The 25,402-nt window shown below is 39.3% G+C and overlaps 1 protein-coding gene across 4 annotated transcripts in view; it reads right to left on the minus strand.

Annotated features, from left to right (window-relative positions):
- Window positions 1-1,142: 1,142 nt before the first annotated feature.
- CPEB4 (cytoplasmic polyadenylation element binding protein 4) overlaps window positions 1,143-25,402 on the minus strand; it is a 55,851-nt gene continuing 31,591 nt past the window's right edge. Inside the window, exons 3-10 of one of the 4 annotated variants that reach the window (XM_070414383.1) lie at window positions 19,978-20,028; window positions 13,489-13,512; window positions 11,696-11,869; window positions 10,218-10,307; window positions 9,722-9,840; window positions 9,091-9,205; window positions 7,772-7,953; window positions 1,143-5,488 (exon numbers count right to left, since the gene is read on the minus strand). In XM_070414383.1, coding sequence (XP_070270484.1) covers window positions 5,261-5,488; window positions 7,772-7,953; window positions 9,091-9,205; window positions 9,722-9,840; window positions 10,218-10,307; window positions 11,696-11,869; window positions 13,489-13,512; window positions 19,978-20,028 — 983 coding nt within the window. In that variant the 3' untranslated portion in view covers window positions 1,143-5,260. The remainder of the gene's footprint in view (window positions 5,489-7,771; window positions 7,954-9,090; window positions 9,206-9,721; window positions 9,841-10,217; window positions 10,308-11,695; window positions 11,870-13,488; window positions 13,513-19,977; window positions 20,029-25,402) is intronic. The other 3 variants (XM_070414386.1, XM_070414384.1, XM_070414387.1) reach the window with 3 other exon arrangements.

Raw genomic sequence — 25,402 nt, forward strand, 5'->3', positions numbered from 1 at the left:
GCTTTCCCGGTGGATGGGGCTAGGTGAACTCCCAGTAAGCTCAGCCCAGACAGCTCCGCACACCCTTCCGGACGCACCACTCCGATCCTGACGCCGGGTGCAGTGCACCTACACATTCCTTCACCACATAGTTGTACAGCACTTGCCTAAAATAAACATTTCCTGTAAGAAGTCTAAATCGACTCATAGTACCTTCTCTCTCTCTCTCTCTCTCTCTCTCTCTCAGCGCCGAAGCCACCTCAGGATGCCTTGGAATGCTATGGGCTGGGGGGGGGGGGGGGGGGGGGGCTCCACTGAACTTTGAGCCTAAGTTTTGCTAATGACAGGTAAGTTTTAGCTATTGCCAGCTGTGACCTGGTCCTCTGGGGGAGCCTCAGCGCTGCTGGCTCAATCCTCAGGAGGCCCTGTAGTGGGAAAAGTTGCATATTGGGAAAGACAATTTAGAAGCAGAAGACCTCTAAGTCCGTTTGTCTCAGGACAACTGCTGCTCCTTCTAGTCTCAAGAATACTATATCCAAGGTAAAAAAGAGCCGAAGTTAAATTTGGCAAAACGGGGCCAGATTTCCCAGTGTGATACTTTCTGTTAAAAGTTTGAAAATGCAGCGTGAAATAGAAATACTGACACATGACAGCACTCGGCAGTCCACAATTACTGAACCAAAACAAAGATAAGACTTTCAACTCACACGGCATAGAGGTGAGAATCTCCGAGGCCTCGCCCTATGGCCTTAGGACCTAGGGAGGAACTGAAAGTCAAAGGAGACTTGCTAAGCAGGGGCCTGGGAGCTTGGCAGAAACCCAGACTCTCCATTCACAAAGGCCCTTTGTCAACCTCCCCCAGCAAACACCTGCGCCCTCACTGTTACTGGACAGTTGGCCTGAAGCAGATCCTGGGCTAAGGCCTCGGAACACACTCCAGACTCCCGATGAGAAGACCTGCGCGGGGCAGCATGGGAACTGACATTCACGGCTGCATGGCTGTGCGCGGTCACCAGCAGTGCTCACGTGACCGGGCATCATTCCTGACCGCTCGTTCTGTCACGGCCCAGGAATATATTCTTAATATTTATAAAATGTTATTTTCCCAACCATGGAAGCATAACCTACTTATGTTGAAAATAAATAAGTATATTAAAAGAAAGCTGAGTTAAAAGTTTTATTCATTCAACATCTCACATTACAAATATTTAAAAATTATATGCATACTGGTATAAATAGTCATTTGCAAACTATTTAATAACATTAATTTTCCACTAGCACTTCAACAAATGAACTCTTTTTAAAAAGGAACTGTGTTATATAACTTAAGAGTAGAACATACAAAAATAGGAACTTAACGTGAAAATGACTTTAATAAAAAATGAATTACCCTTATTTAAAATGCTATAATAAATACTACAACCTCCCCATACACAGTAAAAACTATATGGAAATTCAGCCAAGTAGTACAATTAACTGACATACTTAAATAACTTTTCCTTCTGATAATATGAGCAATACACTGGGGAAAAAAACATTAGGGATTAGTAAAAACTAGACACCCACTTGCTAAAAGTTTCACTTCCAAAAAATATAACAAAAATCTGATGAAAATTATAAAAACTAATTATACTTTAAATTTTAAAAATATAAAAAATAAAACAGTTGAATACAATATTGTCCCAATTCTTACAATGCTATCAGTCACAGTAGCTTTAAAATAAGATAATAAAATAAAGCAAATGACCAAAACCTCTTTTATTCCATTTTTAAAAATAATCTCAAATTTACATTAGTAGAAAGATTGATTTCTGATTCTTTTCTTTAGAAACACCAACAAGAAAGAGGATTACTCTTAACAGTAGAAAATGACATTTTTAAATGTCTGCAATTAAAAACAAAGAATTACACTGCAAAGATCTTTCAAAAGTTTGAAATAAGTATTGCACATAACTTGAAGTTAACTTGCCACAATTCATCACATTCAAGTTTCAAATCACCTTTTAACAGAAGATTCAACTCTTCAAAACAAAAGGGGTGAGTTATCAAGTCTTTCCAACAGCACTCTCATCAAATGCTAAATTCATTCACTGCAAGTTTTATTTTGCATTCTGCAGAGGTCTGTGTATGGAGAAGTATATATATTATACCAAAGCGTGGGGACCAGAAGGAGGAGGGAGAGGGCTCCTTTACATAGAAAATAATCAGAAACACTTTATTTTACATTGCAAAAATAACCATGTAATTACTCTGTAACTACATTGTAAGTACATGGCTGGTGCCATGCTAGTGCGCTAGAACTACATGCTTGGTAAATTGAAGTGATACCCTAAAATCTGTAAACTAATTACATGTTAATTATGTTTTGAGTTACATGGTAACTCCCAACTACAATCCCATGTAATCTGAAGGACATGTAATCGATAAAGTTCAGAGTAATAGATAATAATTGTTTATGCCCTGTAAATTGAAGTGTAACCAAATAATCTGTAAACACACTTGTCACACAATCACAAGTAAATATTAGTAGAATAGCGATTTCTTACATTAGTCATGCATACTAACATTACACACCTGTCCCACGGCAGGCTGGTTTTTTCCTTTATATATAATTTAAAAGAGCAGACATCTCTGAATCAAACACTTAACATCAATTTATTAATATTAAAAATGGCTAAACATTCACCAAAAAATGTCTGCGTTATGAATAATTTTAAAAACTTAGTAAGAAGCTGTAGATAATTTTGTCATTTTAAATTTCTACCCTATGCTTATGCATTTATTTTTTTTTTTTTAGGAACTACAGTGTTATCTGTCATTTTCATGCGAATTTTTTTCATTAATTTGTGACTTCACATAGACTATCTCTTAAATTCTAGGTCCACCAACAGCTGGTGCTGGGAAGGATGTTTAAGCAACATGCTTTCTCTTTTCTGCAGACTCTAAAATAGCATTGCCAGTGCACAACATCCATAATTCAAAATGTATGCAGAGCACTGAAATGTATAAAAAGCAGAATATAAGAAAATAAAATTTATTAAAATTATTTATATTAAAAAATGAAGTATATGAAGATCTCTCAGTAATAAAAGTACAAAAAGCTACTCTTTGCAATATGAAAAATTGAGGTATTGCATAAAGAGATATCCCGTCAGTGAAAAGTGTGCCTAAAAATGTTCACTGTTGGAAAAACAAGATATACAAAAGTAGTGCATAACAAATATACATTATGTGCATGACAAAATAAGTTAGCTACAAAACACTGTACCGAAATTCAGCAGGTCATGTACAAAGGGAAAAATTATTATTCAAAGCTAGTTCTCAAACAGTGTTATTTCTTGTTAACTCATCACACCTGTTTACTGAGTAGGAACAGCACAATAGCACACCCCAAGACGCCTACAAGCGTTGAAAAGAAGAAAAAGAGGCAAATGAACATTCCACTTAGGATTATGTAGTTCAGGAGAAAAGAAAGTCCCTGACCAGCTACACGAGAGCACCCTCCGTCCACGTGGCTGCTTCCAGCCTTCGCAGGGGGCCCTGAAAGCAGCTCCCGCTCTGTGTTGGACTACTAGACAGCAAATGCCTCCATTTTGACCTTTGGAACTGCACAGGTATAGTGTTCATTAAAGCCTGTATTCAAATAAAGGACTGCTTTTCCTAAAGACGATCGGTAGGGGCATCAGCCAGGTGGTTCCACCGTAGTGCTGGGGCAAGTCTTTGGTTTTGAAGGATCCAAGATGGTACTGTTAGGTAGCACAACTAGCAAGATTGCCATTATGTTTTTTTAAAACGTTTTGCACACTGATGATAATCTTTTTAATGGTGGATAGGGCATTTAATAAGATAAAGTCAATTAAAATCAAAGTTACTTCCAAGAGCAGGGCTTCAAGAGACTATTTTAAATTCACCCCTGAAGCATACTGTCCACACATAAGAATGCCTTTCCGAGCTAGGATTTTATTTATAATAAAGCATGCATTACTCGACGAAGTTGGCACTTCAAACACTGACTATGTCCCATGCTCAGTTCTGAAACTGTAACGGTATCTTATTTTATAGGAAGAGGAAGATAAACATACGGACCTTTGCAGATTCACACAGTTACTTAGTTCAACAGTGCAGAACACTTTGCAACTACTCAACTTTTTTTTTTAATTTTTTTTTTCATTTTCTATGTTACAACTAAATTACAGGATACCCAGAGTAACTTTAAATCTAAAAGTAAGCCAATCAGCAGCCAATTAGTGTATTGATTTTTGTCTTCCAGTTTTGGCTACAAGTGTATTTTAACACAAAATCAAAAGGACATCCTTGAGGTAACGTCAAAATGGAGAGCAAAGGCTGACACCTGATGAGTGTTAGTAAATTAGGATAGAGTTTATCTAGAACATCAAAAATAAAATGTAGCTACTTGTCCTTCGGGAGAGGAAATGCTACTTTTTCCACCAGTTGTCGTGAACTCTAGCTTTGGTAGGTTTCCTAGGGCTGTGACCAGATAAGTAAGTTTAAAAATAAATAAGTGCACTCCCCTCAGTAGTCAATTTCCCCAATTTTTACATTCTACATGTTCACAATTGTTTAAAAGAAAATAAACCTAGATCTGCCTACTTGACTGCTTCTGATGTGGAAGTAACTCCGAGGCAGAATGAAATTAGATTCGGCCTCTGAACCCTTCAATGAGTGAGAGGCTGCTTCAATCTTGCTCATGCATCTGCGTTCGCTTTAACATGCTATTTCCTGTTAGTAATTGTTAACTTCCTCCCCTGCCTGTAAAAGAACAGAAAGGGGATGGAAACAGAGAGAGGCAACAAGACGAAAGAAAAGAAAGAAAAAGGCAGAAGCGTTTCCCGGGAGACAAACTGTGTCAGGATAGACTAATAGTGTTATTGTTGCATGGTTATTTTAATAAAAGTATTCTTATATGTTATATTATTAACAATAATTTAATTAAAAACCCAAAATACTCTATCATTTCATTTCTCTCTTAATCTCTCTCTCTCCTCTAAGAAAATGTTGCGGGAAGTATGGATCCTCTTGCTCTCCAGCAAGAGTATGAAACTTCCAGGCAACATGATGGCAATAGGAAAAAGGAGCTCCTACATATTGTTTTCAGTGACACAAGAATCTACAAAACACTCTAGTATAGGCCATTCTTTCATTATACTATTGTGAAGTGAGACTGCTACAGAGGGCATGCCAGCGTGAAGAGGCTGCGGAGGGGCAGAATGAACAGAAGAGTGCACTTATTCTGAGGCCTGAACACGAGCACTGTCGTTCTCTAGTTCCAGCGGAATGAGATATGCCGAGGGCGGTCCCCGCCCTCCTTCACCAGGGGCTTGTGGAACTCCCTGCCAGCACGAGAATGAATAGCAGCCCAGCAATATTCACAGTAATACTGCAGACAGGTAACGTTAGCGCAGAAGAATGGAGCAAACTTTCCCCCGCAACGGGCCCCCTGACATTCATCACACAGCTGATCATCCAAGACGTATGGCTTCACTTCCACCTGCAACCAAAATAAAAGGAAGGAGGTTAGGTTTTCCGTGACACCGCCAGGCCACTCTTCCTTCCTGTGCGCGCGCATTTCCATCACTGTCTGAACGGCTCTGCCAAGATGCCCCACAGTCTCTTATTGAAATTAAGAGAGTCCATCTTTTAAGAACCCGGTCAGGTTTTTATACCCATCATTTTACATTTTTGTCATATTAAATCAACACTTTTCAAAGGCAAAAAGAATTCCACAGAAATAAAGTGAAGGCAGCTGAGCATTATGAAATTAAACCCCCGGGAGAATTTTCACAGACACACACCAGCATTTTAATTAGTGGATTTGGTTGTTCATTATATGTGGAATTATAGTTTAAACAAACCCAACTAAGAGCTTCCTGCTCCACAAAATAGCCCTTCGCTAGTCAAACCCTGACTTCCATGGCGGCTTCTGAGTGGTAATCAAGCCTGGCTGTGGCTTCTGTTCACAGCGCACACATCTTGATTAGAATTGCAAAGCTGCTACTCTGGGAACCCACATGCAGCTACTTTACTCACAATCTCCAGCCCTGCACCCTCTTGTCAGTAGGAAGGGTTTACTTGAGTCTAAAAGCCAAAGGTGCATTTAGGAACTGGGCCCGCTCCAGTGTTCAATAGGCTGCCTGTCATTTGAGCCTCTCGAGTATTAAAAATAACCTGGCTATTAATTCGCCAGTGGGAATAACGTGGTTGTTTTTAGTCTTGGACTCGTGGTTGAAACTCCCTTCTACCAGATTGTCGTTAACACCGGTGCCATCCAGTTCTGACAAAGGGGAGCCGGGACCAACAGGAGAAGGGTGACAGGGGAGACAGAGGGGCAGGCAGAACTAGAGCACTAGGAGGCCACGCCAGAACTCTACAGAGAGCAAGAGCACTGGTCGGAGAACTGGATCAGAGGAGTAAAAATTAAGTCTCAATTTCTAATGACTAACCTCACAACTCTGCCACCTGTGTTGGAATGAAGCAGTGGAGCCAGAGACTGTTTACTCAGATGTACTCATTTTTCAGTGTGACTCAAACACAGGAGGCCTGTCACTGTGGCTAACACTGCACCTTCCTCCTTCACAACAGAATCTACACCCTTCTCTTTAAGCTGGCCAGCATGACGGCACTATGGCCTGACAGTCAGTACTGCCTCTGACACAGAATATCCATGACATGAAGCATGAACAGTGTGTGCAAGCCACTACTGCCTGGGTGGATCCTACACGCTGACTCGAGAACAGCACATCTACCCATCCTTGGGAGCACAACGCCTCAGAGCGCTGGGCATCCCAGCCAGGCCTCAGAAAGGTGCGTCTGCCAGGAAACAAGGACCCACATGAATGCAAATCAACGCATTGTTTCCTCCACATCCACAGGGTCCGTCTAGGAAAAAAGTCAGCTGAACTAAACACTGCTCCCCAGAGCGGCCGCTTCACACTCTGTGTACATTCTTATCTCAGCACAAACTAGGAACAAACCGTTTGCCTACTGGCCGTCGGCACAGGCCACACTATCTACCAGACCATGAACTCCTGAGGACAGGGACTTCTTGTCCTTGGCACGAAAACATTTGTTGAACGCATGGAATACAAAGATAAGAAATGAATCTGTGAATGCAAAGAAATAAGATACATAATGGAACGTTTCAAATACATTAGAAAGTAGAGGGCAAAGCTATCTTTGTGGTTTTCTCCAGCCCTTTGATTCAGAAGAGAAACCCCACGAAGAGGAAGGTGAGGTGCTGGAAACAATGCTGACAGCTCCCACCTCGCTCCAGGCAGGACAGGCCACAGATGGAAAGACTGTGACTTCTTCTACTTAATCTGTTATAATGAAATATTTCTAAGACATGCAGACCTAGAAGTAAATTTATTCAATCATTTGTCACATAGTGCACTGGAAAGCAGGGCTCACTAAGGTCCTCATAATGTCCCAGGATGAAAAAATGTTTGTACACTTGCTAAAACATAGCAGGAAGGATTTGGTAAATATTGAATGACTGACTGACTGAAGAAATGAATGGATGTAGGTGATAGCTTAGGAAAAATTAAATTGATAAGTAAACTGATACAGGGTTCTGGTTAGGCTACTCAAACAAGGATACAGAAGCAATTCCTAGGAAATTCCTACATGTATTATAGAACATACACCCAGAGGTCCTACAGGCATAACTGTCAGCTGTCAATTTATGGTCATATAAGATTTCCCCATCCAATCTGGTAATGACACAGTTAGAGGGCCATCTCTAGAACTTTCCAGAACGCAGTCTAGGACTTACCCGTTTATCTATCTCTCCATGCTGCAGCTGAACAAAGCGGGCACTGATAGCAGCTATGTAACTCTGTTGATTAGAGAAGGCGACTCGCCCGGCTCCTTTTGGGTACTTCAGCTCAGGGTCGGTATCGATCCCAGCATAGCACACGCCTCCATACAGCCGATCCATTATCATGGCAAGCTCCACTAAATAAGAAAGACGCAGAGAGGGGATCTGAAATCAGGAAGACTCAGCTGGCTCACCAAAGGTTTCATCAAAAGCAGCTCATCTGCACTCTGAGCTCATGTCATTATAATTATTCAAATCAAGCGTTATTATAACCAGTTGTCCATTTATCTTTTAACTAAGGGCAAGGGCTCTGCTAGATATTTTACTTCTGTTCTCTTTTCATCTCCACAGCAACCCTATGAAGTAGGCAGTAATTTCTTGGGGAAACTGAGGCACGGAGAAGATGATCACTCAGTCCAAGGTCACAGGTGGTTGAGTGGCACTGCTGGGCTTGGCACCATGGACTGTACCACGTTGCTGCCATATATTTACTGGTTAGCAAGGTCTGGCTTAGTATAAATAATCATTTCAACACTAGAAAACTGATTTGGTAAGCTCTTTGTTTGGAGGCCCTTCTGGCTTTTTCCATCAAAATCTTGTGACCTTTCCCCACAGGCTAGCTATCTGCCAATTTCTCATATAAAAACTTGAAATAACGAATGTATCACTTTCTCCATTATATGTTACAATTCTGAAACTGCATTCTTGTTCATTTTCTGATCTTTATCGTACTTATACTACCAAACCTCAAATGAGGTGATGGGGATGAAATTTCTTCTGTTAGCACTATGCTAACAACACGATACACTGCTGGGACCCATATTATATTTCAGAGCCCAGCAAGCAGCTGATAAGCAAACGAGGACATGGGAAGCAAACACTAAACATCGCAATCCAGCATCTGTTCTCGAGGGCGTCGTTTATTTTCCGACGGTGATGAGGGTGATGGTCATGGGCATTGTAAGAAGCTGCACCGAGCATCCTGCATTGGTCATCTCACTTAACCCTCAAATCAGCTCTACGGAAAGGAGATGCACTTACTACTCCCTTTGACAGACCAGGACATTGAGAATTAGAGAAATTAAGCAATTGTCCACGGTCACTCAACTATTAACTGAGAGCAGAGCACATGAATTCAAACCCAGACACTCTGATTCCAGAACTCTCACTCTTAGACATTAACTCAACTGCTTAAGGAAGAATTTATCCCAAGAAACCTTTATAAAATACATCTTATGCTAAAGGGTGAGGAAGGTCTTTTGGTTTAATCATACCTGCCCGTAATGGTCGAGGAACACCACCAACAAATATAGTTTTTCGTGGGTCAAGAGGCTGTGAACCATCCATCACAAAGTCACTGTCGCTGAGGTTCCAAGGCCGAATCTGCACCTGGGGTGTGCAAGCCCAAAGGTCTCACTCTCAGTACAATTTGTGGGGGAAAATGTTTAAAACTGTTGCAGAGCATTTTATATTTTTAAAACAATAATTCACATCATTAAAAGCAATAAAGCTGTAAAACTAGAAAATATTTAAAAATAGTGTATCCTAACCCTGCATTTCATTTTTAAGAGTAAACTGAACAAAGGTGAAAATGTGATGCCTATTAGAAGCTAAATCTATTATTCAGAGGAAACTCGGCTACTTTATCAAATGCATTATCAAGTGAAGTCTTTTAATCGTAAAGATTTACCAATGTTTTAGTTAATCAAAAGTTCAATGGCCAAATAATATGCACAAATATACAGAATGTCAATGTTAGGAGCTTGACAACAGTAACAAAACTTCACGCCCAGTCTACTTACAAACGTGTCAATGAATAGAAACATCAAGATGCTGTGGGTTTTTCAAACAGAGTAGAGATGGAGGCAGAAACCAGAAGCTATTCTCATGCTGGAATGCACTTACTGGTTTGTCTTTGATAGTGGGACTTGAGACACACAGGTAGAGCTTCCCATCTTCTTCAATACACGCATCAATGAGAGCCTGGACAGAGCTTTCATCTTGAAATAGCAGGAATGCATAGCCTGGTGAAAAGGGGGGGGAAGGCGTAGACGTTCTCCTAATTATTATTATTTTTTTTTTGCAACATTTCAAGAGAAAGGAAATATAAACTAAAACTAATGAAGGGGAAAGGAGTTCAATTTCTTTTTAATTAAAACAATATTCACACCTAAAGTCTGATATCAACATTAAGTTCAGTTTGATATCTTGAAACATCTTTTAGAGTAAAATTAAATTTGAATTGAAAGTAACATATTAGGTAGGAATTTTAAAGATGCATTTGGGAAAATAGAAGTTTAACAATGGGAAATTTTACACTGAAGGCAAACATTTATGAAAATGGTAAACATTAAACAGTAAAAGGACAAATGTACATGGTATATTGAATCTTGAGAATTACCTTTAGGAGGAAAATAGGATTTGCTCTCTGCCTTATGAGGCCAATCCACAATTAAAGGGCCAAAGCGACGGAAACTAGCTGTGATCTCATCTAATAAACAACAAAGCAAAATAGATTTCAATATTTTTGTGATCATTTTTAGGAATTAGTTTAGAAAAAACAGTTTCAAATCTCCTATTTACATAGCAGTATAAAAAAGTCCCCCCTCAAAAAACAAAAACAAACAAAAAACAACTCCCACATCCCTTCATCTAGACTCCCCAACTATTAATATTGTGCACAATTGCCTCTTCCCTTCCTCCTACTTGTACCTTTACATGAGTCAAGCTATTTACCTGTCTACCCACCACCTATCATCTTTTTCTGACATGATGCTCTATATCCCATAATGCAACTGTTGTGACCTCCTTAACGAGGTCACTTCCTTATGTACTACCACACAGCACTTCTGATCAGGAAGTCAGTACTGATACAATGCCCACATCACAGACTTTATCCCAACAGCATCTCTCTTTTCCCTTCTGATCCAGAACACATGCTGTATTTGGACAGCATGTCCCTAGGGCCGTGGTTGGCAAACTGCGGCTCTCGAACCACATGCGGCTCTTTGGCCCCTTGAGTGTGGCTCTTCCTAAGCCTTAGGAGTACCCTAATTAAGTTAATAACCATGTACCTACCTATATAGTTTAAGTTTAAAAAATTTGGCTCTCAAAAGAAATTTCAATTGTTGTACTGTTGATATTTGGCTCTGTTGACTAATGAGTTTGCCGACCACTGCCCTAGGGCATCATCTTCTTCAATTTGGAACAGATCCTCATTCTTTCTTGTCTTTTACGTGCTTGACAGTTTTAAAGTACGCAGGCCAGTTATTGTGTAGACAATGCTCGCCTGTCCGTACTGTTTCCCTGTGACCACAAGCATGCTGTGCATTCTAAACAGAATTCCCACCTTTATAATGCCACGCCATCCTGTCCTAATTGGGCATGTGAAGCTTGATCACCGGTCAAGTTCATCTCTGCCCACTTGGTGTTGTGTTACCCACCAATATTACATTTCCTCATCAACTGTGGCATGCACTAAAGACTCCGGCCTGCACCAGCTACCACAATGAGAGAGCACATCTTTTTGGAAAATACATAACTGCATTTGGCCAAGGCAGCACACACAGACAAAATGCAGTTAGCACTTATGTCTTCCCTCAACACAATCCTTGAGTTTTCCATGATGTCTGCTCCTTTTCCTTTTGTCTGATCATTTGCTTCTGCTGGTTCCTAAAGTCCTGCCCCCACCCCCTTCCTTCTGTGAACTAATAGTATAGGCTGCGATAGGAAGATACGAAAAGAGAACAGTGCAATCAAATCAGAATACCTGGAGCCAGGTAAGATTGTTGTTATCATAAGAGTGACCTCTATCTATGAGTTTCCTACTGTGTGCCACAGCCTGGGCACTGGGCTCTGGATGCTTCTTTCTAAATATACCTTCATCGATGTCAGGAGGCAATCCGCCCACAAACACCTTGCGAGAATATCGCTCCACTCTTTCTCCATTCTGGTGAGTGAAGCAGTGAGGTGAACCCAGGCCACTATGAAGAGGTTGATCCCCGCGGCCATCATCCAAAAATCCATCTTCCATTGGAAACAGTGAAGACTGACCTGGAATAGAAAGCAGGAAGAAAGCTAACAGAAAATGTTCCAGGCCACTGGTTATCTTGCACAACAAACAAGGCAAGCAGCTGATTCAATAAAACTGCGGCTTTTCGTTTTCTCACTGAATAACAAGTAGCACCACTGCGATATGCTTTTGAACTCCCATCACCTTCAAGTCCCAACTGAGTCAGAGAGAAAGGACATGGTTAAATAGAGGGCTGCTCAGTTATCCCTCTGGGATCCAGTGAGGTGGATGGAAGTACAGCAGGAGAGAGCACTCCTTTGAAAGCAGTTGGCAGTGCACAGCAGTGCCTTGGCAGGGCCCCATGGCCACTGGCAACCTAGACATGTACACTGAGTATTAGATTCGACTGTCAGATGCTAGATCACTAAAACTTTAAAGAAAACAACAATAATATGGCCTGCACAATCTCCTCTAAGAATGTCCTTAAAATGAACATGTTGATTTTTAAAGTGAGCGCTCATCTTAGTTACATTAACTAATGGGATACAACTAAACCCACTTAATGCTATTATCTAACTTCATTGTCTGGTCTAAGAGAATTTGAGATTTTTAGGCATGCTAACGACGTATTTTCTTTCAGTTGAGTAATCATCTGCTACAGTGCTATCTAATTCTAACAACTAGTCATTAAGTTTGATGTTGAAAATCCTATCTAGAATATATAAGCAGAAAAGACCAGAGATGCCAGTGTTTATATTCTTCCCATATTGACCTGACAGCAAAATTCAAACTTTGAAATCATGAGCAAAACACAGAGCTACAAGTAAGTGCAGAATCTCCTCCGCACTGGCCACTGCCCAGGCTGCCAATCACGTCTAGGTCCTGCACAAGGAACTCGTTAATGGGTCCTGCAGAAATGCTCTCAAGTGCTCTTCCTTCACGAAAATATTCCAATGTCCTTTGGTTGCCACACTTCTCCTCCTTCCACCTTTCACTACTAAACACAAATAATAACAATATATTTGTTATCCTGTAAAATCACAGCTCAAAGAGGTTATATAATGAAGACTAAAAAATGACTATAAAATTGGAGGCTATTTCCTGAAGGATCTTCAAAAATCACTTACATTTTGAAGCGGAGCTGACTCTTTAAAATTCTCTAAAATTTCTAGAGCTTTCCCCCAATGTTTCAAATGTATACAATTAGCTACTTATATAGCTAATCACCTTTTAAACCAAATGCATTTTGCTGACTTGGTTAAAAAAAAAAAAGTAAACAAGGTATTCAAGTATAATTGAACTTCTAATATACTCAGGTATTTGAGATGACTGGGGCTGTATTTTCTTTTTTAAAGAGTCTTAACTTTTTTCTCCTAAGAAATTCATTTTAGAAAGAAAAAAAGGAAACAAATCTTTATATATAAATAAGTTGACTTTATAACATAATATAGGAAAATTATTTTGGTTCACATCCAAATTCTACCATTTGACTCCTTAAAACGAGAATGTCTATAATGTTAACTACAATGAATAAAGTATCTATGAATCAAGCCTAGGTTTCATTCACCCACCCGCTGCCCCATGAGGGTTAGAAGTTGAGCAAACTTGGATCCTCTCCAAATACAACTATACATTCAAAAGTTAGAAACAATAATGTTACCTCTCCTTCGCCCATATGTCCTTGCTGCATGTCAAATGAGAAAAAAAAACACACAACCTTTCAAACATTGTCAAAAGGATCAATTGTGATTTCATCTACCAGCTTTGTAATTGAAAAAGATTGGCTATATATAATTTTGTCTGAAAAACAAAGAATCTGGATGGTGAGAGGTCAATCTTATACTTTCTTTTTTTAAGTTCTTCAAGGACACTTGTTTTAAGGGAAGATTTTTGCTGTAACTATCACTCAAGGTCCAAACTAGTATAATACTAAAGGAGTATGTCACGTGATCTAAACCAACTACCATATCAATCTTCTTTTCTCTCAGAATTCCATGCTAACTAGCAATTTAATGAATATCATAATATTTAATTCTTGGCTATTTCACCACGACAGAAGAAATAGCAATTGTATACTACTCTCAATTAATCCCTAATAAAGAATATCATAACACATGAAATCTTTAAGCAATTTATAAACTTCCTTTTGGTCAAAGGTTTCTTGACCCTAATCAAACCTTCCACTATACCCCAAATGTTGAAAAGTACAAAGTTTGGCATTTTATCACCAAGCAGGTGACAGCCAAGAAGAGCAGTATATTCATATTATATGTATATTCCTGAATACGCAGGAAATGGCGACATGAACTTCTAATCACAAAACTTTTGAGAAAATGCCTTCCCTGAAAAAAACTGGCATTTATAAGCCCAGCCTGTCCAAACACCTCAATTTTATTCAACAAATGTTTCTTGAATGCTCACATTGCTGGGCACTATGGATAAACACACAGAGCCCTGACTCCACGGCCACGTAAGTAAACACTGAGACTGCCATGTGTCTATTTGCTATGATAGTTAGGTGACAGGTGCAATAGGAACAAACAGGGGAGAAACAATTGTTGCTGTGTTTTTTTTTAATCCTCACCCGAGGATATTTTTCCATTGATTTTTTTTTTTTTTAGAGAATGGAAGAGAGAGGGAAAGACAGAGAGAAATATTGATGTGAGAGAAACACATTGGTTGGCTGCCTCCTGCACGTGCCCCAACCAGGGCCTGGGCCGGGGAGAAGCCTGCAATCGAGGTACATGCCCTTGACTGGAATCAAACCTGTAACCCTTCAGTCCACAGGCCGGCGCTCTATCCACTGAGCCAGACCGGCTAGGGCGAACAATTGGTCTTGATTTAAGGGGCAGAAAGAGGGGTGAGTAGCATTTGAGTAGCATCTGACCTTAAAAGAAAATCAGAGCAAGGCATTGCAGGGTGGTGGTGCTGCAGACAGGGGTGCTGTGATGCTCAGGGAAAGAGGCCCAGAACAGAAGCAGATGGAGCAAGGGGGGTCTGGGCTGGAGATGAGGTTTACACAGGAGGAAGCGGAGCTAGCATAGCTCAGTTATAACTGAGTTAGAAGTGTAACTTAGAGGTGCCACATGCGTCTTCTCCAAAATGGAATTATGTCTTAAGCAAAATACATTTCTACCATTACTAGAAAACACTGGATTACACCAAAGTACTTGGGCAAACGGATTAAAACAGCATAAAATCTCCCTCAGCGGTTAGGTTTTCCTTTGCGAGGCCTTGTTTGGAGAAGGGAAAGGTACTCTTTTACTTTGTCAACCTGACGGAGGTCAGAAAGACAAAGACACCACAAAAGCAGATGCTTGTCCAAAAACATTCTATTCATACAACTGTTCCAAAGACACCAGAGTTTGGGGAAACTATTGATTTAAAAATCTGGGTTCTGTTGATCTCAAAAAGTTAACAGATGTTGCTTGGATTTCTGAGAAAATATATTTGAAAAGACTAGCCTTTTAAAAGCTACAAAACTAACATTAAAATCTCATCGCTTCCATTATTTAAAAAATAAATATAGTTTCAGGAACAATAAAGGCTACAGATCAAAAGCAAATTCAAATACTCTTAAAGTATTCAAATGGTACTTTCAAACTTTGATTTTGTACCACAAAATTAAGCTGGTTAAATGCTGATATTAAATCCTGAAAACTATTTAGAAACATTTTCCCACATTAAGAGAAAATCAGTTATTGGTATACAATGTTTATAATTATAAAAACTGCCCATTCAAGTAGGGAAATTAATATAAATGAGTACAAAAATAATAAAAACAATGTCATTCTAGAACACAGAAAACGAACATGTTTAAATGTATGAGTTCTACTTATTATAATGCTGTTAACACTATACACTATCTTTAATGTAGATTTTGATATGTGATATATATAGGAGAACGTACACAGATCACAAATGTACAGATCAATAAGATTTCTATAACGCGAACGCACGTATGTAACCAGAACCCAGATATTGACAGAATGGTCAATGGTGCCCTTCATCTTATGGATGAAAGATGTTCGCAGCACCTTTTCCTCACCAACTGCAAAGTATACTTGGTGCAATCACATGATGAAATACCTGTAACACAGATAGATCCTCACCACTTTCCGGAGGAATCTGTCTTGCAGACAGATTTCCAATCTCATGATTATCAAGTGCTGCATATTTTTGATGTTTCTCAAACATCCAATAAAGTAGCAAGTAAAAAAATTACTTTAAATATGTTTAAAGAAATCTACATTTGGAAAACTTCTAGCTAAGTCAGCTGAAATAAACTGCTCAGAATTTTTCTTTAATTACCAAAGAGTACACTATTAAAGGATTTCAAAAATACATGTTATTATTAAATAAAAATCTTTTAATCCACATTGGGGTTAAAATGAATACTATTTATATGTTTATCTACTTTTATTTCTTAGTTTTGATTTATAAAATCCTCAATAATTTAATGTTTAGTACTAACATGATTCAAGAATGTTCTAAATGGTGTGGTGAAGGCAATGGGGTGAGCCCTATTCCAATATGTGTCTTTATAAGATTTCAGGACACAGACAAGCACAGAGGAAAATCATGCAAACATAGAGAGAAGACAGCTGTCTACCAGCCAAGGAAACAAGCCTCAGAAGAAATCAACTCAGACTTCTAGGCTCTGGTACTGAAAAGAAATTTCTGCTTAAGCAACCCAGTCTGTGGTACTTGTTATGGTGGCCCTGGAAAACTAATATGTAACCAAAAAGTAGCTAAAAAACTTGTTTGTTTGTTTTTTATATATGTAGAACCCAAGGATTCCCCCTTAAAAAAATCTCTATAACTAATAACCCAGCAATAATTGAATACTTCCCTAGAATGTGCACTACAGCATTCTCTGCACAATTATCATTTGTTGAATTATACTGGCAATACCTTTAAAAGACATGGGTAGTATATGAAGGTCACTGTGTAGTATGAACACCAATGAACTGATGACTGAGAATGGAAAAATGACCCCAACAACAGTGATTCACCCCACTGGATGAGTAAGCCCTTTTTATCTCTGTATGTGCAAACTCCAATGTCCTTCCAATCTAGACTGCGGAAGCTGGGAGACTGCTCTGAATTTTTCTTATTACTTACTAGTAGCCCTGCGCACGAATCCATGCCCCAGTAGCTTGCCAACAGCTCGCTGCCGCCCTCCAGTAGCTCTCCGCCCGCTGCCTTGCCCTCCTGTAGCTCCCCCCACCCCGCACCTCCCCCTCATAGCTTGCTCCTGTAGCTCTCCGCTGCCTGCTTATAGCTTGCAGCCCCAGCCTCCTGCTGATCTGTGATCCAGTCGTTACTCGGTCAGTCGTTACGTTTCAAGGTGTAACAACCATTTGCATATTACATCTTTATTATATAGGATTTAGGATGTAAACCCCATGTTTTTCCAAAAGCTTCGAGATTACTTGAAAATTTTAAAACAAGTTCTACAATAATTATCATAGCTGAAATTCAAATGTTCATGAGAGAAAGAGAATAAACAGCTATACTAGTATATAAAGAGTTTATGGTGGATAGGGAGCTCCTTACAGTTCCTAAAGTCTTAAAATTGAATAATGAATATAGAGCAACACAATGTATTAGGCTTTTATTTTCAGTTATAAACTGAAAATGAATTAAAATATGAAGAGATTGCTTTTAAAAGTGAATATAGTAAGTTTTAGGTTATCTACCTTAACAATAGACATAGAAAGCATGTTCAGCCACAATTTTTATATATTCTTCTAATACCTTGTATTGTATTTTTTCCTTATAAATCTTTAACACTAATATTCCTAACCAAAAAATGACACTCTAAATATTTTCATTTTACTACATGCCAGGTGCTATGCTAATGATTTACATGCATTTAATCTTTATCTCAATCCTATGACATGGGTGGTATTTGTGACTTTTGAGTTTACCTTCATTAAGCACAATCAATGTATTACACCAGATTTGCAATATATGTGCTCCTAAAACCTTAGCTAAAATGAGAACAAAGCTCCTAAGAATCAATACATGAAAGAGATCTATCTATCTAGAGAAGCAGCCCACCATAGAAGATGTTTCATAAATTCGACTGAAGAGAGTGGGCTATGCCTATGCCTAAATCAAAATGACTAAGAAATTGCCTCAACACCCCTCCACCTCCAACTCATTATAATTTCATAACTGTTAATCAATCTTCTATTATAATCTACTTTGCTATTGAAGAAAAATAAGTCTATCAGTCGACTCACACATCTGGTCTACCTAGAAGGGTTATTTCCCATTACAAATGCATACATTGATATCTGGTCCTAGTCGGTTGGTTATTAGGAACTAACACTTGATCAAATATGACAAAATTAAGTTCTGAAGCCCTAGATCACAATACTAGATCTGCGCCCATGACAGGTATAACCTCACACTCTGGGGTCTTGTCTGAGGAGCCAGCACGTCTGTTTGACATATCTTTATTCTTTATCTTCCTATCTTTCAGTTAAAGCGGTGTGAACCTCAGCCAGTATACCCTTATAATAAATACAATTTCCATGTATGCAATGGTAAAAAACATCTAGTCCCAACAAATATTTTTGGGAAAAGGTTACCTTTATTTTTTTCTTTGCCAAGTAAGTGTCTTTAAAAATGATCTATTCATAAGAGCAGAAATATTTACGGGGGCAGGAGGGAAAGAAAAAATCTCATAAGAGATGTTTTTAAAAAATTAAGTGACTTGGGCTTTAAGGACAACCTGCTAGAGAGTGTTTATTTTTCTCACCTCAACAAAGATGGACCCAGGGCAACTGATCTAATTTAGTGGCTTCATGAGGAGACAGGGACAAAGAAGAATTGATCACTTTGTCTAAGATCACAAAGCAGTATCTCAAACCTGGTTCACTGCAATTTCCATCATGCAGCCCCGACTCTGCAGCTTGTTCCCCAGGGAAAGCTACAAAGGCAACCTTTACATGATCCCCTTATCCTGATGCCACTGTCACCACTGGGTTTTGTTTTCAGTCTACACACATTTCTGCTGAAATATTATATTTCGGCCTTATTTCTGGCAGCGATAGCATGAAAAGACCAAAGTCGGGTGAACAAGTAAGGTTTTTATAAACCGCATGTCTCCAGAGGATCTGATGCGCCCACAGCCACTCTCATAAATCAAATCTCCTCATTTTTCCTGGCGCGACAACCCTACGTCCTTCAGAACACTGACTTCCAACACTAGCCAAAAAGAGGGCCAGTCATAAAGATAACTTTAATTCCCCATTCACAGTAGGCCACAGACAAGGAGTAGAAGTTTTTTTTGTGTGTGTTTTGTTTTTGGAATGATGAAAATAAAGCTATTTAGTCAAGAATACTTCTTAGAAGTGGTGGGACATAAAATGAGTTTTGACAAATGGAAAGCAAAATGAACACACACATTTGAAATCCACTCAATAGTAAATGAGTAGAAAGAAGTAAACAAGACCCCTGCATTCCACCCAATTACTTTAATTTATAGCACTACCAAACAGAACATTTTTGATTCTTTAATTCCTTCTGCACCTACATGTCTCCTCCTCCCCTGTGAAATCTAGTTTGTTTCAGCATAAGCTCATAAAAACAGAACGCCACAGCACAGTGGTAATATTTAGAATTGTAATCTACCTGGCTATTGAAGACATTGCAAAGGCCATAAAACTTCATTTCTCTTGTTCTCATTAGACAGCAACCAGTGAATGACCTTGTCCTTTGCAATGTCAACCCCTGTGGTCTCAGGCAGCTCTTCCTGGTTTCAGATCTCTGATTATCCTGGAACATTTCTCCAACTACATGGAGATGGTTTTTATATTGACATTTTGAAGGTCACTCTACAGAAGCTCAAGTTAGATTAAGCCATCCTGTTTATAACATTATATAATTCTCACTGTGACCAATTTCAAGACAGAGAACTGGTTGGCTCTCAAAGTTCAAAAAGGTCTTGCCACAATTTGGAGGAAAAGTAATTGTTCATAAAATACCTGATAGAGTAATAGCAACTTTCAATTGTCATCACAGAATAAACTAATGCCATTTCTCTACTTACTGAAACATAATTACTATATTGTTTCATCTATACTAACTGGTTTCAGTCTATGAACTTCACTAGGGTAAATCGATTATCACTTACCATTAATAAGCAGAGAGCTATCGGATCCTGGATATGAATAGTTTAGACGACCTGAAGGTAAAAGAAGGCCGTTACTAAGTTTGTTTTCTTCATGGATGGTTTAAGAGTATGCAATAACAAAACTGAATTGCTTGTTTTAATAGATAAGGTATTAAAAAGCTGTATTTGGGATAAAACTTCGTTGTGCTAATAACCACAATGAATCAGAGGACATACCAATCAGCACGTTGGCAAACATTCAAAATGGGAAAGTCTGAAAGTAGGAAAGTTATTTGTTCATTCTAACTTCTAAATCCCGATGCAATCTAATTTTCTTTATACCATTATGTTCTACTACCAGTTCATAATGACAATCTTCACATTTTTTAGCCCTATACATGTGAAAAAATTCAAATATATAGTTTTTTATTGCTTTTTAGAAGTATGTAATTAGCAGTAATATTTTTCTCTGATTTAGAACAAAAGTGCCAGGCTTGTGCCTACATGTACAGACATGCTAATGTGTTTAAATTTGCATTTTGAGAATCAGTACAGAAGGTAAAGAAAAACATACTGTATTTACATGTGACAGAAAATATCAAAGCACACAACACACAGCACAATGCCCAGAGCACAGCAGACGCTCAAAAAATACTGGGATAGTTTCCCTTGAATTTTTAAGTGGTTCAAAACTAGGTTTTGAACCTAAAATGGACACCCACTATTATCATCAAAAAAGACTTTGTGAAGGTACTAACATTTTGGAGGATGCAACAACTTCTAAATTAGTAACCACAAAAAAAGGGAGGATGGCGCTGGAAATGGTTTCTCCCTCTATAAGGAATTCAATTTATTTATTTTTTTATTGATTTCAGAGAGAAAGAGAGAGGGAGGGAGAGATAGAAACATCAATGATGAGAATCATTGATTGGCTGCCTCCTGCACGCCCCCTAGTGGGGATCGAGCCGGCAACCCTGGCATGTGGCCTGACCAGGAATCGAACTGGACCTCCTTATGCAACCACTGAACTACACTGGCTGGGCAAAGAATCCTATTTCTGTTATGGGAGAATTTCTACATGTAAGTTGAGGTATCTAGACCACAAATCCTTACTGAATGCACACCATCTACCTAATTCTATGCTATACATGACAGAAATCATTATGAAAACATCTGTAAGTCTCCATGTTCCACGTGCCCATCTGCACCCACCTTCATAATGGTGGAGAACTCTCAACAAAGTCTTGCTCATGTAAGGAATGGACAGGGGAACCTGACTGTTACTGGTAAGTAGCTACCATAGCCCAGCCCAGCCCAGCACTGTATAAATGAGTAGTGTGAGGATTTAAAGCCGACTCAGAATTACAACTGTAATTCTAAACTCCGACCCACAGAACCATGGGAGACTCTCCAAGCTCTGGAAAAGTGGGAAAGCAGAGTCTCTCCCATCGCTTGAGGCCGGGTGGGGCAAGCCTGCCAACATGCCGGGAAGACGACCCGGTTCCCCTGAGTACTACAGGGACCAGAGCTAACCTGCGGGCCTATGGGTCCAACAGCCATGTTTACAACTCCAGAAAGGAACGTCAGGCCTCAGCCAGCCTTCAACCTCTCAAAATCCTGCTTCTTTGAAAGAGTCTCCACAGAAATGAACTCACACTGTGAAAAGAGAACATTGTTCTCCATTGTTAATAGCTTTAATTAATCTATATCCAAAACGTGAGACTCTAATATGAAACAAAATCTGAACTTAATAATTTTCCTGCAATTTACAATCAAATACAAGGATTGTTTTTACTGTCATTAAGTTGTTAATTGTTCTATTTAAAATTTTAGCTTGTTCCTATTAAGGGAGTGGAGGTAGGGTTGGAGATGAGGAAGGAAGAGGTACAAAATAACATTTCAATTTATTCCTAAAAAATGGCTTCATTGTTTAATACTAATCACACAGGCCAGTATCCAGCTCCACTGGAATTCCACCTGAACTGCTGGACTATAAGCCCAGATCTTCTGACCTGTCACGAGTGCGCTTTTAAAAAAAGCACAGACTTGAGATGCTGGAATAAGAACATGACCCTTGACGGTTAAACACTCGGAAGGGGGCGAGCTGTTTCAGAATCACGTAACTCGTAGTTGGTGCTGACTTTCTATAATGGAGCACAGCATACATTTGTAACTGGAAAACCCTCGGGTGTTGAACTAACAGAGCCATCACACATACCATTTTTATTTATCTTAAAACATTTTGTAAAAAGATGATGTAAGTTAATACAGACATTTATGTCACTTCATTAACTGAAGTGAAGAGGAAATGTTTTGTTATTTCGAAGAGGATATTCAGATATTTGAATATTTCGAATGCCAACATTCCAGCTGAAGTCTGGCTGTTCCACATGAACTCTAATGCCTCTTCCTGGATGCCAAGCAAGGACGAGTAAGTGAGACAAATGACCAAACAGGCTGGCCCAGTTTAAGAAATCAAGCTCAGCCTCATCAGAAACTCACCTCTGGGTGACTTTTAAGGAAAGGAGAGGACTTTTTCAGCTCGATGGGCTCAAAAGTGTCCCTTCCCTCAGTTCTCGAGTTCGCCTCACAGCGCCCCTCCCAAGGAGGGCCTTTGATGTTTTTTCTGCTGAGATGTCTGAACCCAGTCATTCTAGCCTCCAGCTAACACAATAGGGCCCTGGAGAATCACTGGCAAGGTTCAGAGTTTAACTCTGAAAGGTGATCCTTGTTTTTAATTTTCGACCTGGTCAGGTTGGAATCAATTTTGACCTCTGAGTAGCAAATACATCTGGGACATTTTGTTAAACAATCAGTAATGGGTAATGCTTTCTTCTTCAATTTAAAAATATAAGCAGTGACAGAGCATTTTTTAAGCTTTCTTAATGCTTCCCTAACCTGTCTGCCCTATCCTTCGGCAAATTCCTTCTATAATTAAAATATCTCGAGTCACCCGTTCATGACATCCATCGTAGATGATACCTAGCACTTTCTTTCTGGAAACCTTCCTGGAGCTCCCATTTGAGGTCTTTCAGGTCTTCCACGAGCCTTTCACATGCTCCCTCTGCTTTAACATCCTCTGCTCTGTGGACGCCAATATACATGGGCACTTCTGCATTTTATATTCCATGGGTACATTACCCACAATTCCCTCCTTCTGAAGGCTATTTCTCAAGTCTTTTTTTTTTTTCTTTCAGATTCACCTTTTTCAGGGCACCATTCCCAAAAAGGAAACCCCCTTTTTAGATCAGCTCGCCAAATTTTATTTCTAGCTCTGCTGCCCCAGCCAACCTTCTTAGGTAATTATTTCAGCTACTGGCTTTCTTATCTCTCTTACATAATAACCCCTTTAGGAACTAGAGCCTTTTTTAACTAGCACTTTGAGTTTCCTGTTGGGGTACCAGGCAAGCATTCAGTGAGTTCATTCCCTGAATTTAGAACACCGGTGTTTCACAACTGAATAAAGCAAAATAAAAGAAAAATAACTGTATGTCTAAATATAAATATAACTCAGTGGTTGTGGTTTTTGTTTTGTTGTTGCTATTTTTTATTTTTATTGATTTCAGAGAGGAAGGAAGAGGGAGAGATAGAAACATCAATGATGAGAGAGAATCATTGATCGGCTGCCTCCTGCACGCTCCCTACTGGGGATCAAGCCCGCAACCCAGGCATGTGCCCTTGACAGGAATCGAACCTGGGACCCTTCAGTCCGCAGGCTAACGCTCTATTCACTGAGCCAAACTAGCTAAAGCGGTTGTTATTTTTTTTATAACACATCCTATCTATAAACATGACCCAGGTTTGGGCACATTTAGAATTTAATTCCTCAAGGGAGGAGGAGGGCATTAGGATTTCAGACAAGTGAACCTATTTGGTAAAGAAAACAATCTCTGAATCATCTTGGTATTGATTGTGTTACAAATAGGAAGAAATACTGCCTGGTCAGCAGGCCCAATCTTAAAGGACACAGCAGAGTCAGTCTCTGGAGGCCAGCTGTGGCACTTGGAGCCAGGAGCCTGGCATACATCATGCAGAAGGCACAGGCTATATTTGGTGACATGACTCAACCTAGCCAAATATAGGCAACTGATACAGTGCAACTCTGGGAACCACACTACCAAATTCTACAGCCTTGAAAAGAGCCACACTCCAACTAGGCAATTCTATGCTAGGCATTTGCGAGTTGGGAGAGAACCAGTATTTACCAACCAGACTGACTAAGAATTGCTGGGGGAAGAGGTGCTCAAAAGAACAGTATGTACTATCATATTCTTTTAAGACATTAACTAAAGTAACCTAGTCAATGAGATGAAAGAAGAAAAGACTAGAAGGAAATTAATATATTAGCAGTATATGTGCGTATTACTTTCAAAATTAGATAAAAGTTATTTTCTAAAAAGTAAGCAGGTATTATTGCTACTGATGATTGAGCAGGAAATGATACAATAAAGGCTGCCCTTTCAAACACACAAACAGCAAAATTATCAAATGCTCTCCAGGGCTATTAGATGTCATGCTGTGACCTTTTTCAGAATCATGCCAGCATTGCTGGTGGCATGGTGCAGGCCAAGGAATGACAATGGGGGATTGCTACCAGGTTGTCCAAAATACAGATGGATAGCCATGCAATCCTCTAAAGTGACAAGTAGAATGAAATTCTAAGTTAATATTTTAATTGACTCACATTGTAAAAACTTGATACTCCAAAGGAAAGGGAGGGGTCTTCAGTGAACATCATTACAAATTTCTAATAGGGAAAGGGACACGTGTGGGCTTAGGCCCATGTCTAAGGTAGATCCAAGATTTACACACATAACTCATAGATGTGTATACACATACACATGCATTTGTTGTCGCTGAGGTACTCCTGCTACCTTGCTCTTGCTAGTTTTATTTATTTCATGCTAAGTGTGTCAAAGCCACGCTGCAATAAATACTTTAATACTAAAATATATATATATTTTATTTATTTTTTACAGAGAGGAGGGGAGAAGGATAGAGAGTTAGAAACATCGATGAGAGAGAAACATCGATCAGCTGCCTCCTGCACACTCCCTATTGGGGATGTGCCCGCAACTAAGGTACATGCCCTTGAACGGAATCGAACCTGGGACCTTTCAGTCCACAGGCTGATGCTCTATCCACTGAACCAAACCGGTTAGGGCAATAAATACTTTTTTAAAGGAGGTGCCCACCTGCCTTCCCACATCTGTTTTTAGCAATGCTGCCAGAGACTGGCAGGCGCTGTGGGGGCCTAGACAGTGCATAGCAAGGCTCAAGAAATGTGTAATGAATTCAGTTTTGGAGTACCAACTTCATGCTTATACAAATGCAGAACACATATCAATATGCACTAACAAAAATGTATTCAATATGTTCTACCATTGAATGATATAAAGATAACTATTTTTAATAATTTATTCTACTGACCTGAAAGTAATTCCCC

This window comes from Myotis yumanensis, unplaced genomic scaffold (genome assembly GCF_028538775.1).
Source record: "Myotis yumanensis isolate MYYU_CA2020_CCGP unplaced genomic scaffold, mMyoYum1.0.hap1 SCAF_5, whole genome shotgun sequence".
NCBI lineage: Eukaryota > Metazoa > Chordata > Mammalia > Chiroptera > Vespertilionidae > Myotis > Myotis yumanensis.